General features: G+C 33.7%; 1 protein-coding gene across 1 annotated transcript; it reads left to right on the plus strand.

The window, feature by feature from the left end:
- The first annotated feature begins 9,871 nt into the window (after nucleotides 1–9,871).
- On the plus strand, nucleotides 9,872–12,520 carry LOC18052271 (laccase-4). The gene is made up of 6 exons (XM_006445728.1): nucleotides 9,872–10,000; nucleotides 10,093–10,244; nucleotides 10,350–10,594; nucleotides 10,682–10,810; nucleotides 11,254–12,216; nucleotides 12,390–12,520. Exons 1-6 carry the CDS (start codon nucleotides 9,872–9,874, stop codon nucleotides 12,518–12,520), a joined length of 1,749 nt encoding a protein of 582 aa, XP_006445791.1.
- The last annotated feature ends 4,510 nt before the right edge of the window (nucleotides 12,521–17,030 follow it).

The raw sequence follows: 17,030 nt of genomic DNA on the forward strand, positions 1-17,030 counted from the left end.
GGTTGTCATTAAGGTATAAGAGAAAGTTGGTTACAGGGCTTGTAGGAAGTGAGTTGAGAGTTAGTAACAATTAGCAATAACAATGAATTTTATTAAGTTGAGAATTTAGGGAAATATCATTAGCTAAGTGTTGTGCAAATTTTATTGAATTCGCAAGTGCACGAATCTATTGTAGAATATATCAACGATGATGAGTGTCAATCCCATGAGATGGTAGATTTTAATTGTGTGTAGAGTTAATTTTCTAAGTGAATGGTTGGATTTGTGATGAAAGTGATTTAGACTATTCTAAAATTTAGGTTAGAATGGCCGGAATAAATTAAAGTGAAAATTATTAAAATGAAGCGTTTGGATCTTTGGATCTGCACTCAACATGCACAATGAGCTTAATATTCTTTATTAGTGCTAATTAAATCATTAGGGGGGTTTCCACTCCTCATGAACCTTACTCTAATAAATATGGTGTTAAGTGTTTATCGTGTTAAATAGTAATAACCTTGCACTAGGGAGACGATTATATCAGTGCAATATCTAGACAAGATTATTACTATCTATCGACGAAAAATCAAAATATCCAAAAAAATTAGAGGAGAAGAGAAAGTAAATTTACTAAATTAAGCCCATAGAACATGTTGAGACTTCACTTTCAACTCAAGCTTGAAAGAAAATTAGCTACTCATAATTGAACTAGGGGTAAAATAAAAATTTATTAAAATACATAGAAAATACAAAATAGAGAAAAAATTACAAAAAATAGACCTAAAAAATGAATTCACGTGTGCCAAGTTAGAGGGGGAATCCCTCTATTTATAGATACAATGAGTAAATCAGGGTCATCATATTAAAACTATTTGGACGCTCAAGATTGCAACACGTGGCAAGTTCTGATTAGATAGAACACATTATCAGGGCTGTCATTCTGTGTATATGCATGTATCGTAGCTCGTTTTTTGGTCCATTAACATATTGCCACGTCACCGGTCAATGGCACATAAGCATTTTAGTCTAATAGGATCGCGACACATCATCGATCAACGCCACATCATCAGTCAACGCCACATAAACAATCAATGCCACATCATTTGTCCAATCGAATGCTGCCATGTCATCAGTTTGTGCCACATCATTGGTCAATGTTACATCATCGTACTATATATGTTAACAGTGTCGTGAACAATACTATGAACAATACCGTATATGTGAACAATGTCGTCTATCATTTTATGCTCCTCTTAAGGTTTTCGACTGTCTTGAGTTCAAAATTACTGTCTGTTTTGCTATCTGATCTCTCGTTCATTGTGAAATGACCATGATGCCCCCTAAAATATATAAAATACTTAATTATAATAAAACACATATAATTAAATCACAAGGGACTTAAATTCATAAAAGTAGGGATGTTAGTGAGACTTTGAGTGTAAAATAATGATTTCTCCTTTATAAATATACACTTTCTAGCACTCTACACGAAGAATTAGTGACAATTAGTTATAGAGCTCGTAGGCAGTAAGCTTATTCTTCAACATCGCTCTTGCAAAGGCTTTCGACATATTTGATTATAGAACCAAATTAAAGTACAAGAATGCAATCCACATTATCTTTAATATTTGTAGCAAAAAATAAATATGTTTTGATTTTAAAGTAGTACTTGTGATGTTTCTGTACAATGAATGCAAAAGAGATAAAGAAAATGCTTAACATTCAGGGTAAGTGGTGTATGTGATTAGAAATCAAAATTTACCCCATCCATACAACACTTATGATTCCAAGCATGCATTAGCTTTGCAGCCAAAATATATATTTCTAGATTCAGTGGTTATCTTTCTTCATGTATAATTTGCAATGTCAGATCTCATGGCATTGCTTATCTAATTTTGTATTGCTACATTTAATATTGTTGGTATAAAAGATGGCATTTATTGAACTGGTTAGGCTAATTATTTATGTTAAAGCTTATATAGCTTAGTGTACTTTGACATTGAGGCAGTATTTGATAGGTAAGTGTTTGTCGTTGGTTTAGCTATTCCAGAGCAATATAGCTTGCACAAGATGTGGACTGATATTAGGAATGCTTGTTGGGGTGACCTTATTAGGGATGCAAATGAGATCAATGTTCAAGTGATGTTTCCATGGCAAACTGAGCAGCAAGTAATACTATCTAATAAAGACTTGCTAAAGGCATTTAATCAACTAAAAGCAAAGGGCTACGGTTGGGCTAGATTTACAATAACTGCTGATGAAGATTTTGTTTCATCTTTCTCATCAGCTGTCCAGCCAAGCAACAAGTCTGTTGATCGGTATGTCACACCTGAAGATCAGTTCCTAGTTCACTTAAATGAAAACATAGAGTGCAATTGGATTGTTGGCAGAACTATAGATACTCTATCTGTTGATGATAAAAATCCAAGTGAGGCAGCAATAAAAGTGTTGTCAAAAGGGGATAATGATGAAAACAATAATGTAGCAACAAAAGTGCTTCCAAATTCGAATAAAAATGAAACCTCAGTAGAAGTTCACACAACAATTGAATAGCAAGGCTGACAATGGAAATGAAGAGCTACATAACAGTTATGAGTGATTTGCAGATGAACTTAATGAATTTAAAGATGATTATGAGTATGAGGCTGCTGTAAATGGTTTAGATCCAGATGATTATTATCCGAGTCATTCATTTGAAATTGAAAGTGACAGTGATAAAGATCTTGATGATTATGAATCTGGGGATGATAGTGGAGATTATTCAAAGGATGATTTTGAAGAACAAGCTTCCGTTCGCTATGAAGAAAATGCAGATGGCTTTGAGTTCAATTCTATTGATGATGAGATAGTGTTGAGGCCTAGACAATTATTTATTAGTGTGTATGAGTTTAGAAAAGTTTTAAAAGTGTTTGCCAATAGGAATTGATTCAGATTGAAGAGGCTAAAAAAGGAGAAAACAAGAGTGACATACATGTGTGCAACAGCAGAATGCACTTGGAGAATCCATGCAAGCTTTAATTGGAATAATAAGTCATTTCAGATTAAGACTCATTTTCCAAACCACACTTGTCCTAGACTTGATAATAATTATGAAGCCTCTTCAAATTTGATAGTAGACATATATATGCATTTGTTCTAAGGCAACCCTAACATTAAGATTTCTATTATTGCGATTGGTTTAATGCAGAAGTGTGGACTTTAATGCAATAATCAAAGGTTGTATAGGGCTAAAAGGAAAGCACTCAGTTACTTAGTCAAGACCATAAGACTAGTTACAGGAAACTATTTAGGTACATGCATGCTTTATTGAATTCTAACATTGGTTCTACTATATCTCTTGAAAGAGATTGGTTTGGTGGTGTTGAGTTTCCAACATTCAAGAGGTTCTTCATTTGTCTCGATAGTAATAGAAGAAGATTTTTTGAAAGGTACAGACCATTGATTGGGGTTGATGGCTATCACTTAAAGGGACCATACAGATGTGTTTTTCTGACAACTATGAGCATTGATGCAAATTATGGCATTTACCCTTTAGCAATGTGTGTGGTTAAGACTAAAAATAATTACCCATGGCAATATTTTATGGATAAACTATATGATCAAATGGGTTATAATGGTGGTGAAGGATTATGCTTTATCAGTGATAAGCATAAGGGGGTGCTCAAAGCCTTGGATAGAGTATTCCTTTATCATCGAAGAGGTATTGCTGTAGGCACATCTACGCGAATTTCAAGCAAAATTTTCCTGGGTTGTTGAGGAAAAAAGTGTTTTAGAGAGCCTGTAGAAGTTCAAATGCTGCTGACTTGAACTCCCACAAGGAAGAACTAAAGACTATAACTCCTAAAGGGTATAAATGGCTCATGAAAATTCCCACCATGTGTTGGGCAAAGCATTTATTCCCTCCACATACTAAATGCAACTATGTTATGAATAATATGACTAAATCTTTTAACAACTGGATCAACAATTTTAGAGGTTTACCAATTGTAAGATGTTTGAGGAGATACAAAGTAAAACTATGCGCTTAAATTATAGGAGGCATGAGATAACCCTTGGATGGAATAGTGAGCTTCCACTAGTTGAGAATGAAGACTATTAAGGGGAGAGAAGAGGTAAGATCACTTTCTGTCATCTTTGGGCATAATAAGACATTTGAGATCCTTGAAGATGTGACCAAGATTGTTGTTGTTGATCTGTTGAAGAAAAGTGTGATTGTGGCGAGTAGGCCATTTCTGGAATGCCTTGCAACATGCCCTCTGTTGCATAGATGCAAAGAGGTATAATGTTGAAGACTACATATGTCCATTTTTAAAAAAAAAAACAACTTATATTGACACTTACAAGCATCAAATCATACCAGTTCTTTATAAGAAGAAGTGACCACTTTTACTTCATGATAATTTACAGCCACCAACAACTATAAGGTATGTTGGCAGACATTAAAACCAAGAGAATGAGAGAATGGGTGAATCTTCAACCTTCAAGCGAAGGCCAAAGCTCAAGCGTTAGGTGCTCTCGATGTGACTAGTGGGGCCACAACAAGAGAACCTGTCTAAAAACAACTTATGATCAGATGAAAAAAAGACAAGGTACATGTTAAAAATACTTAAATGTATTCGTAATTATGATTTAACTTGTAAAATAATGACTTAATTATATGAATTTAATTTAATTTTGCAAGCACCGATTACTGACAGGAGCTCAGAACACATCGACAATCAAATAAGCCAAACACTGTTATCTGCCCAGGATAATGGTATTTCTCAAATCCATAAAATACTACCAACTAATCTAATATCCTTATTTGCATCACTTTGTTTTATTCTGAATATATGTTAAGATAATCAGAATGAAAAACATATGATTGAATCTAATTAGCAGAGTTTGTTGTTGCTGCCTAGTTCAGTTAGCTAACCAGTGCTAAGTTAGTTACATTGTTAGCTTAACAAACCCAACAAGAGTAATATGTAGAAGATTCAAAATCATTATATATAACTTGTGTAACTAAAACCAGTTCACTTAGTTTTAATTCACATGCCTTAATTCATAACTGTATATTTTTCCTTCATTTTTTTAGTTACCAAGTAAACATTCTAGAATTTGAATATAGGGAAATTATCATTTGTATACCCTTAGTTTACTCTATTATCAAAAATATTACAACACTTTGAGGGTGTATCAATCGTCCACCCTAAGTTGACAAAATGTATCAGCTGACTACCAAACCGTTAGTTACCGTTTAAGTATGATGACGTCAGAAGGGTAATTTGGTCTTTTCGTATGATATAAGTGATAATTTAAGGGTATACAAGTGATAAAAAGAGAATTTAAAGGTATACAAGTGATAATTTTTAAGGGTAAAATCGTCAATTCACTGTAACTCCGTTAACTTTCAAACGACAACTAACAGTTTGGTGGTCGGCTGATACATTTTGTCAACTAAAGGTGGACGATTGATACACCCTCAAAGTGTTGTAGTATTTTTTATAACAGAGCAAATATAGGTACATGAATGATAATTTCCCTAAATATATGCAATATGCTTATGGGGCATTTGACTCAGGAATGAAGTTTGATTTGAAGCTTAAAGCATCCATCAATTTGTAGAACATTACGCTTAAAATTCATGACAAGACAAAGCACATAGCCTAACCCCATACACTATTTTTTTGCGGGGATCAGATGTTGCAACACCTTGAAGAATCAGGACATCGATAGATGGTGTATCATCTTTTGCTCACCTAACATACATGTTTTAGTTTTTTTAATTACATTTTGTTCAAAAATATAGGCTAACGCTGTTAATGCCAAAGAATGTGTCATGTATGTTCAAATTTGGCTTAGTTATTGCAAATTGTTTTTATGATAGTTGTCTTTTTGTAAGTATGTTTGTGGTGTGCTTTATGTCTCTTGTAAGGGCTAAGTGTAAGCTAGCCAAATAATGCTTGTTCAAACTCAAATTCTGCTAGAATGCAATTTATTCATATGGTTATGCCTAATTAGTCGCTTTCAATTTATTTTTTTTCTTTGAAATATTTGATAATTTAGTTGTGATTGCCTGTTATTTCAATCCTATGATGATGTTGAGATTGCTTTGAGCTAATTTGGAGTAGAATGGAAGCTTGTCTGCACAATTTCTTTACTAAGCTATAGTTTAACAAGTCTCTGTTGTGCTTGGATCTGATTCCATTGTGATTATTTATTGTATGGTTTTTGTTCATGATTTTGATATATCATTATGATTTTATTCGTACAGTGTTATTATTATTGAAGTGGATTGGTGATACAAGTTAATTTAAAGTATATTGGCTGATGATTGTGAGATTAAGTTTAGTTAATTTTGAGTATAATGGAGGATTGACTGGGCAGTTACTGCATTGATACACAAAAATCTTGCAAAAGAGCATTTTATGCTAATGCATGTTCATTTAGCTACTTTAGGTATTACTACATGCATTTGTTGGCTAGACAGTTACTTAGCAGCTATAACTACACCCATTATTGAAACTACAATAGCACAAATGAAAGAAAAAAAAACATGTTCAGGAACAAGATTACCTTTAAACCATTGCATTTTACTCTATTTTGTTGTGCTTTTTGCATCATTGACTTCAATTCCTACATATGTTTTTGCATATTCATCAGCAGCTTATAATTTGCTTGGCATGTTCCTAAGCCACCAAATAAAGCACCTCTATTGAAATATTTGGAGATGGAATCCAGAATTTAAAACAGCCACAACCATGTTTGCTATCCATACAACAATAATATAGCTTGTTTGGGTTATTATATGATTCTGACACCTTCACAACAGCTCTTTTGTAGCATCTACATATCTTGTTTGAAAATCGTATAAGGTTGCCATTAATCTCATCCCTCCATCCTCTACTTTCTTGCCTGCTTGATCTAATTGATTGTTGTAAACTTGCTGAAGTCATGACAAGTATGAGAGCTGAGATGCTTTGCAAACAAATAATATTGTGCAAACAAAAGATCAAATGATGCCCATTTAAATAGAGTTGAGCAGCACTAATATTACCATTGGTTACCAACAATAATATTAGTGTTGTTTTTATATTAATTATTTTAAAATATTTTTTTATCTATTTGTCTTATTATTATGTAATTGTTACTATTAAATTACTTGTTTTAAAGGGCATTTTGGTCTTTTTAACACTCAATTTAGATTTATTTAATTATATGATTGTGTAATGTCAAAAAAAAATTCATAAGGGTATAATAGCCTTTTCACTACTCTAACACATTTGGCGCCAAATGTAAAGATCATCTACAATATCAAATAATCTTGTCATTCCTTGAAATGTATTGTAAAGGGTCTTTTTGAACATTCCCTCAACTGCCTAACGGGTGCCTAGCTCTTATACACGGCTAGGGAGATATTGTCAATATATGCATACATTCTCTCTAGGTATAGCAAAGGCAAACCGCAAAGGTGTTTTTAAAAACTACCCCTAAATGATAATATAAATTCAATTCAAATTTAATTAATGACTTAAAATTAATTTATAACATAAAATAACACATCATTGATTAACAAAAAAAATTCAATTATATTAAAATATTATTAGATTTAATGTTGTTCAATTCAAATTTAATTTTCAAATAGTATGTAGTAATACAATTCAAATAAAATTCAGTTATAAAACTTGAATCGTGTTTTTTTTTTGTTTTTTTTTTCATGTGCGGAGCTTTGGCCCAACTCAAATCATAATGTGCTTTAAGGTTCACGTGCTTAAAATATAGGTCCAGCTTGGCCCACATGCATGCCGTGACGCGCCACATGCCTTGATGAAGCGCGGTCATCCTGTGTCGTGCTACAAAGACGTGTGTCGTGTCCATGCCGTCCTAACTGTTGGCCATCTCTAATCTCTTCAAAGATTTGAACTGAGGTAGCCAATAGAAAAAATTACTTGAAAACCATTCAATCGAGCTAATGAGGTGACCTATGTTTCATTAATTATTTTTGAACTTATTTGTTTAATTAGATCTTGCAATCTTGGTCAAATCTCTCGTTGGAGGGAAGACCATTAGGTCTTCAATTTTAATAAATATTTTCAAGCCCTCAAAGACATGACTAAATGATTTTCAAGCAACTTTATTTTGCCAATCATCCTAATTCGAATTTTAAAAGAGATAAGAGGCTAAAAATAAATATGGATTTTGTTCACCCCTTACATAAAAAAAAATTAATAATTAATAGTTCCAAATCAACTACTTGCATGCTTTCTCAAATGTTCTAAACGTTTTAGGCCAAAATGAAATAATTAAATGATAAGAAAACGTTGTTGCTGTTTTAGGCATGATAATTATTACTACAAGCAGCCTAATTATCGCTACAAGTACGATTTTCTCCAATGACCAAGCAAGAACAAAAGGTTAACATCAAAATCTGTTAGAGGTACATCTGCACAGTGATTAAAGAACAACCGACAACTAATATATAGAGCTAACAAGGATGGTGTAACCCCTTTCTTTTTGGCTTGATTATGAAGTATCAACGGTAGGAGAAATTGAAGGCTACTACGCAACCACGCCCACTTTTTCCCTAATTACTCTTTAAGTCAATCCCTTTCCATCACTAATATAATTAACTTGTATTAAATACAAATTATTTTTAGTTTGCCACTCCATCAATTGATGTTATTTTTGTTTATATCCAATCAAAGTTTCCCCTTTTCATTGACAATTACATCCTCTCTTTACTACGTACCTTCGTTTTAAGAATGGGATAACAACATCAAATTCCTCCAAGTTTTTTAGAATTAAAACATAGTTAAGGCATAGCTATCAATTTTATGAAGCTGCTCCTTATCATAATCCCCAGGTATAACAATAGAAGATATGCTAAGACCTACCTCAATAGTTTTATTATAGTGTAACCAATCATATGACCGAAAATTTATCACAAAAAAAAAAGACCGGAATGAACTAAATATACTTTCACGTATTTAGAAAAACTCTTTCCCATTAGAAGATTTATGGAGCTTCTTATCTACTTATGTATGTATATTATCGTAATTAGTTAAAGTATACATATACTAGTAAAGAGTAAATGGGAAAAAAACAATACTTTAGAAGCACCCAATAATTTTCTCTTCCTCAAGTATGCACATGAAGGGATTGGAAAAATTTCTTAGACATTACCACTAATGTGTGGTTTTTCTAACAAAATAAGTACTCTGTAGTATTCATTCAGTAGCTTTTTTTTTTTGTTTTGGTTAATTGAATCATACCGAAGCAAGGAAAGCCAGTAAAAAAAAAAAAAATTTTTTTTTAAAGGAAACTAAATCCAAGTCAATTAGATCGATAATTGGGGGTGTCAATTGAATACGTATGTACCTTTGTCTTTTATATATAAAAGTTCAATTAATGATATATGTAAGTTGGTTATTTCGACCGATTAGGGATTTATTTGGTATAAATATGCAAAATATATATTTATTTGTAAAGGCACATAAAACAAAAGGACCTAGATATTATAACCCATATTAATGACAATTGACTGACCCTCACCAAGGGCCACTGTTTGTGTTAATGGCAATCATGTTGATTATTCTCTCGATAAAAATTGATCAAGACAAGATTATCTGGCTTGAATAGCACTCTAAAGTAATACATGACCAGCAGCTAGTATGACCAAATTTGCAATTTGTTGCTGAATCCGTTAGCTGTCAGCAAAATTATCTCAATCTTCTGTCACCTAAATTAATTATTAACTAAACCACCGTTTGTCTCTTACTATATATACACACATCCTCTTGTCTCTTTCTCTTCATCCAATCATCTTTGTGTCGCTTGACCACAATTAATACGCTGGTATTAGTTTCTCTATCAATTGCTTATTATCAGAAAGAATATTAATAAAAGCCAAATGGGTCCTAGCCTTCTTCTGCGTTCTGCCATTTTGAGGGCCATGTTTCTTGGGTTTTTTGCTCTGTGGATTTTGTCAGAGCTGGCTTTAGCAAAGCATGAAGGCATCACTAGGCACTACAAGTTTCATGTAAGCTGTGCGTTAATGTGAAAGCTCATGATGGTGACTAACATTTTTTACTATTGCATGATGTGTTTATCTTTCTTCTTAATCTATTACAGATTAAAATGCAAAATATTACAAGATTGTGCCAAACAAAGAGTATTGTGACCGTCAATGGCCAATTTCCGGGACCTCGAATCATCGCAAGGGAAGGCGACCGCCTCTTAATCAGAGTGATTAACAATGTCAAGTACAATGTCACCATTCACTGGTACAATTATTTTTAAAAAAAAACTTGACCTTCCCTTTTTCTTTTATCAGTGTCAGTTCATTGAGAATTAATTTATCACTAATGTTAATTAGTTATATGTGACAGGCATGGAGTCCGGCAGCTGAGAAGCGGGTGGGCAGATGGACCTGCATATGTCACACAGTGCCCAATCCAGACAGGACAATCCTATGTGTACAATTTCACTGTTACTGGCCAAAGAGGGACATTGTTTTGGCATGCCCACATCTCATGGCTTAGGGCAACTCTCTATGGACCAATTATTATCCTTCCCAAGCAGCAGGCCTCTTATCCATTTCCCCAGCCCTTCGAAGAAGTTCCCATCATTTTTGGTACATATATAACAAATTGAAATCAGATTATTCATTTTTTTCGTTCTTGTTTAGCAATATCAATGAGCTTTTTGCCTCGAATTATAGGAGAATGGTGGAAAGCAGACATGGAAACAATCATCAACGAAGCTATGCAAACAGGAGGAGCACCGAATATTTCTGATGCTTTCACCATCAATGGTCTCCCTGGTCCCTTTTATAATTGCGCAGCCAAAGGTACAACATTATTATCGAACTGATTTTTGTGCTGGCTTTTAAAAATGTTGTGATTAATTACTTGGTGGTTTTTTCTATAGGAATATATCGGTAATTAAATTTCAGCAGTCCAAGAAGCATAAATACACGCGCATATAATAGAAAATTATTAAAAGATAAACACAAAAAAAAAAAAATTACTTAATCCAAGAGTAAGTTTCAAATTAAAAATTCCTGGCGATTTTAAAATCAAAATTAAGCTTAAAAAAATATTATAGGATAAAATATTTTGAATTGGAGTATGTGACTTTTGTTTTTTTAACTCATTCGTGACTTTAATATTTTCAGAAATTCTTGATTAGATAATTTTCCTGAATCCACATTTTTAATTTATAACAGAAACCCTAATAAACACTTGCAAGTTTAATTATATAACTACGTTTGCTTGCATGCATTTCATGCAGACACTTTCAAGTTGAAGGTGACGCCTGGAAAAACCTACCTCCTCCGAATGATCAATGCTGCGCTCAATGATGAGCTTTTCTTCAGCATAGCTAACCACACCTTAACGGTAGTCGAAACCGACGCCGTTTACGTGAAGCCCATAGAAACTAAAGTTGTGCTCATCACCCCAGGCCAAAGCACCAATGTCCTTCTCAAGGCCAAATCTAAGGCTCCTAACGCCAACTTCCTCATCGCTGCTAGGCCTTACGCCACCGGCCCCGCATCCTTCGACAACACCACAACCGCCGGCGTTCTCGAATACGACCAACCTAACGGCATCACAACCAAGAATCTTCCTCTCCTCAAACCGGCGGCACTACTGCCAAAATTCAATGACACAAACTTTGTCATGCAATTTAATAAGAAAATCCGTAGCTTGGCCACGGCCAAGTTCCCGGCTAAGGTCCCAAAGAAAGTTGACAGGCGCTTCTTCTTCACTGTAGGGCTAGGATTAAGCCCCTGCCCACAAAACCAAACTTGCCAAGGACCCAATAACATGAAGCTTGCAGCTTCTGTTAACAATGTCTCTTTTGTGCAGCCAAATGTGGCTTTACTTCAAGCTCACTTCTTTAATAGATCCAAAGGAGTGTACACAACTGATTTTCCCGCCAACCCGCCTTTCAAATTCAATTACACGGGCACACCGCCGAGCAATATTATGGTGGGCAGCGGCACAAAAGTTGTGGTGCTGCCTTTTAACGCGAGCGTTGAGGTGGTGATGCAGGACACGAGCATCATTGTTGCTGAGAGCCACCCTCTTCATCTTCACGGCTTTAACTTCTTTGTTGTTGCTCAAGGGTTTGGCAACTTTGACCCCAACAAGGACCCTGCCAAATTCAACCTCGTTGACCCTGCTGAGAGGAACACTGTGGGCGTGCCATCTGGCGGGTGGGTTGCCATTCGCTTTCTCGCTGACAATCCAGGTGAGTAATTAAGGTTTGACTAATTATATATATTATGATGAAATTATTACACAACCTGTTAGTTGGTAATTAGATGCATCGTTATGATCAAAATCATATTCCAATACAGGATCTTAGACTTTATCAAGGTCTGGAAAAGCATTATGTGACTGATTTGTGTGAATGACGAGCAGGTGTTTGGTTCATGCATTGCCATTTGGAAGTACACACTAGCTGGGGCTTGAAGATGGCTTGGATTGTGAATGATGGAAAGGGGCCCAAGCAAAAGCTGCCACCTCCACCGTCTGATCTTCCAAAATGCTAAAACTTGATTTTTGCCCTTTATATTTTCAAGTTTCCTTATTCTTTCAATTCGTTGATTCTTTCAACATACATTTAGTTGTTGTCCATTTAAAAACAATATTCATCATATATGTTTTCGATTTTCTAGCCTATTGTCTCTTTGGACTTACCAAATGGATGAACATGTATGGACTAATTGTCTTAACACCATGCTTTAGAAGAAAAAAATTATGATCATCTTATCTGTTTGATAAGACTGAATACATTTACTTTTATTATGTCTAATCTTTTAGAAAATTCTGAGTTATTAGTTTAATTCATGGTGTGGCGATATAATGTAAATTGATCGGTAAGGGGGACGAGTGATGTGGTAGTGACGATGGCAACACTGATTTTCTTCTTTTTAATCATCTTAACTTCATTAATTACCACAATTTAAAGTGGTAATGGTTGATGTTGATACCAAAATCGCAGCTTACACTTGGAAGCTTTGGTCAACAATCACGATTTGTATTGTAACGAAATCACACCTAAGATTGGACAAAGGACTAAGAATTCAACTCACCAATTATTAAGAAAAGGCATATGAAATACTTTTAAAAACCAGAAGAATGAAACACTAAAGAAAAAAATGGCGCCAAGAATCTCATCCTCGCCTCTCTCAAACTTCCGCTTTAGAACTCAATGACATGATCTACAAAAATAAAAATAAGAATCAGGACGTCGTTGGATGCACTATTGAAAATCCTGCGACACCTAATTAGAGAAAGGGAGAGTGTTTTTCTTTTTTTTTTGAAGAAGAAGAAGAACAACAACAACGAAACAGTGAGTTTTTATGCTATATCTTATAAAGAGAACAATTGAGAGATGGAAAAATGGACACATACACTTTTTATTCGATGAGATGAGAGTATTTATATACAGTCATTGGAGCTACTTACAGCAAGTATAAATTTATGCCTAGACTGTTGGAGAAACAATTATAATAATTGATACAATCACAATCCTAAATTGATGGCATTGCATTTGACTTGGCTTAAACCGTGGGATGAGAATCTGGAGAATCATTTGATTTGGCTTGATTTTCGGGATGAGAATCTGGAGAAGAATTTGCTGGTCTATTATATCTATCTCAAAATCCCCTCTTTACTTTTAGGTAGTGTTTACATTTTGGATTGGAGTGAGAATCCTGAGGAGTGTAAATATTGGAATTAAAAGTATGGAGTGAGAGTAGGAGTAGGTTGATTACTTACACTAGAATGAGAGTATAAAACTTATGTGTTTACATAGCCTTAAATGGGAGTAAATGGTTTCAAATTATAGTTTTATCCTTATTTAAAGAATTATAGTTTTTAATTACAAATTAATAAAAAATATATTTGAAAGATAAAATATTTATTTTATTAAATTTGTAAATTAATAATAATTATTAATATTCTTAATTATGTAAATCATAATTTTTTATTAATTTTAATTATGTAAATAAAAAATTATTAATAAGTGCAACACAAATGAAACATTATTATTAATAATATAGTACAAAATTAATATTTTCTTAGAATAAAATATTTATTTTTATTAATTACTAATGTTAAATAAATATAATACTATTATTTTAAATAAATATAATAATATTATATTTTCAAATAAATATAGTATATAGTAATGTTATTAATTCTCTATGAGTATAATAATATTATTTTTAAGTAATTTTAACTTAGAATCAATATAAATTATTATTTTTAACTAAATATAATAATATTATATTTAAATATATTTCGTATTATTATTTTTAATGAATGTAATTTATAAAATAAATAATAACATTATTTTAAATAAATATGATATTATTTATTTTATTTTATTAAATATAAGAGTAAAAATGGAAGAGGGGGGAGTGGATTCCCACTTCCACCTCCCCCATGGGAGTGGGAATCCCACTCCCCACTCCAAAATTAAATGGGGCCCACAGAGTGGGATTCCCACTCTCCCCTTAAAATTTGCAAGTAAATACTAGAATGGGAGGAATCTATACTCCTCACTCTCACTGCAAAAAGTAAATAGAACATTAGTTCTTCATCTATTTATAGGCAAGGGGAAGGAAAACCAAATGTACCTTCTATATGCGTCAATTAGGCATTGGTCTCATAATCCTTGTACACGCGTCATTTAGCTATTGGTCTCGTAATCCTCGTACATGCTTTTTGTTTAGTCACTTGACACCCATTCCTCAAACCTTGGTCTCACGCCAACTAATGTTGTGCCTATTGAATTCTCATCTGAGATTACGTCTGATACCTCGATCTTACATCAATTAATATTGCACCTATTGCTTTGTCATCTGATGCCACATCCATCGTCTTGATTATTAAGCCGACTAATGTTGCACCTGACTTCCCATGTTTAGCCTTAGATTAAGCATCGATATGCATTGAATGTGAGCGATGATCTTTATTGTCTCATTGAATTCAAACAAATTTCAAGATGACACCTTTCTTAATGACATTTTCAAGGGTGCATCTTGTTGATGCCGAGATCATATAAATCTTAGAGTATTCTTTTTTTTTTATTATTGGAAAGTAAGACTTTCATTAATTCAACAATGTGAATACATGTCTGATCTCTGGTGGGAAATTTTCCAACCAAACAAAAGATTCAGTCTTCTCCAATGCTATCTTAGCTAAAGAATGGGCACAAACATTACAGGCTCTAGAAACATACTTAACTTCAAAAATTTTGAAGTTCGTCTTTAAGTCTTGAATTTCCAAAATAATCTAGCATATCTCTATTAACTCCCTCCTCTGTTATTTATCAAACTACTAGGTCTTGAGAGTCTGTCTCCAAGATTATCGATTGTAGGCCTGCCTACTGTGCAATTTGAATTCCCCATTCAGCTGCTTTTACTTTTGCGAGAGATACATCTCCCCTGAACTTTATAGATTTAATGTCTGCAGCTATGCATTTTCCTAGGGAATCTCTAATTATTGCTCTTAATCTAAAGAATTGCCTTTTTATATCAGTAACTGCATCAACATTGATCTTTAGCCATCCTTTGGGTGGAGGAGTCCATATTGCTTGTTTCTTTTTAAGCACTTTTTTCTCGTTCAAAACCTCTGGAAATTGAGTTCTCCCGTAAGCCTAATTAATTGCTTAAGCTTTCGCCATTGATAAACTTGGATCTAACTTCAGTCCTTCAAAAACAAATTTGTTTCTAGCATGCCATATCACCCAAAAGATAGTCATCAGGAGCTTAATATCAGCTCTATTTAGTTTCTTCTACAACATCATTAAGTCTCATAGTAGATCTGGATTGCCCATTTCTTAAATTACACTTACCAAAGTTGAGAGTTGCCAGACTTTCTTTGCTGCTTTGCAAATAACCAGAGCATGTAGGGTATTTTCCACTCAAATTCCACAATGCTTACAATAAGCTTCTTAGACATTTCTACACTTCCACAAGTTTTTAGCTGAAGATTTTGAGTTTTGTAAAGAGGGTAAGCTTCCAAATAATGCTCCAGTTGCTGCTCCTACTGTTAAAGCATTTAGACGAATCTAGAAATTTAATATTTTAAGCCACTTGATATCCACTTTTAACTGAATATCTCTTTTTTTGTCATAGTTCCAGATTACTCGATCCTCACTTCGTCTCTTTAATAGAGGAATGCTTAGAATATCATCTGCATCTTCCTTCGAAAAATTTTACTAGATTAAATTTATCTTTCATTTATTATCATTGTCTAACATCATTTATACAGTGGCATCAAGGGGCATTTTTGGTCTGGAGAGAGGCTTGAAAGTGGATGGTCTTAGGATCCAATTGCCTCTGTACACTGAAATATTCTCCCTATTACCAATTCTCCATCTGTAGCCATTGAGAATCACTTGCCACATAATGTTCCTCTAAATATAAGATGGATTTGAGCCTATTAAAGAATTAAAGAAGTCAGTCTTTTGAAAGTACCTTGCCTTCAAGACCTTAACTGCTAAGGAATATGGATTTTGAATCAATCTCCATTTTTATTTCGCAACTAAAGTTTAGTTGAAGCTTGATATATCTCTGAACCCCATCTCTCCTCGAATCTTAGCTTGACTCATCTCCTCTCATCTTGCCCAGGAAATGCCTCTCTTTTCTTTTTTTTGATCCACTAAAATCCCGTAATACTTCGTTGAATGTCATCACATGGTCCAACGGGTATCTTAAATACACTTATAGCATGGCTGAAACGGCTTGTGCTACTGCATTGATTAAAACTTCTTTCCCTTTGTTCAAGAAAAGTTTTTACTACCAACTAGATATCTTGCTCTGAATTTTTAACTTGATCTCATTGAAAAAGTCTTTTTCTTTTTTCCAATCATAAACGGAAGCCCTAAATATTTCTCTTGCTTTGACACCATATTGAGCTGGAAAATTCTTTTAATGTTTGAAATCTTATTTGCTTGAGCATTGCCACTAAAAACATGCACGACTTGTCAAAATTGAAGATTTGACCAGAAATTATAGCATAGCGATAAAAAATATCCTTCAAGTGTTG

Source organism: Citrus clementina, unplaced genomic scaffold, assembly GCF_000493195.1.
Source record: "Citrus clementina cultivar Clemenules unplaced genomic scaffold, Citrus_clementina_v1.0 scaffold_2, whole genome shotgun sequence".
In the NCBI taxonomy this organism is placed as follows: domain Eukaryota; kingdom Viridiplantae; phylum Streptophyta; class Magnoliopsida; order Sapindales; family Rutaceae; genus Citrus; species Citrus x clementina.

Bases quoted from the DNA above. Each gene is read 5' to 3' on its own strand.
- LOC18052271 (XM_006445728.1), top strand. From the start codon at position 9,872: ATGGGTCCTAGCCTTCTTCTGCGTTCTGCCATTTTGAGGGCCATGTTT. The intron at 10,245-10,349 runs GTACAATTATTT...TATATGTGACAG, and splicing joins TACAATGTCACCATTCACTG to GCATGGAGTCCGGCAGCTGA. The intron at 10,811-11,253 runs GTACAACATTAT...CATTTCATGCAG, and splicing joins TTATAATTGCGCAGCCAAAG to ACACTTTCAAGTTGAAGGTG.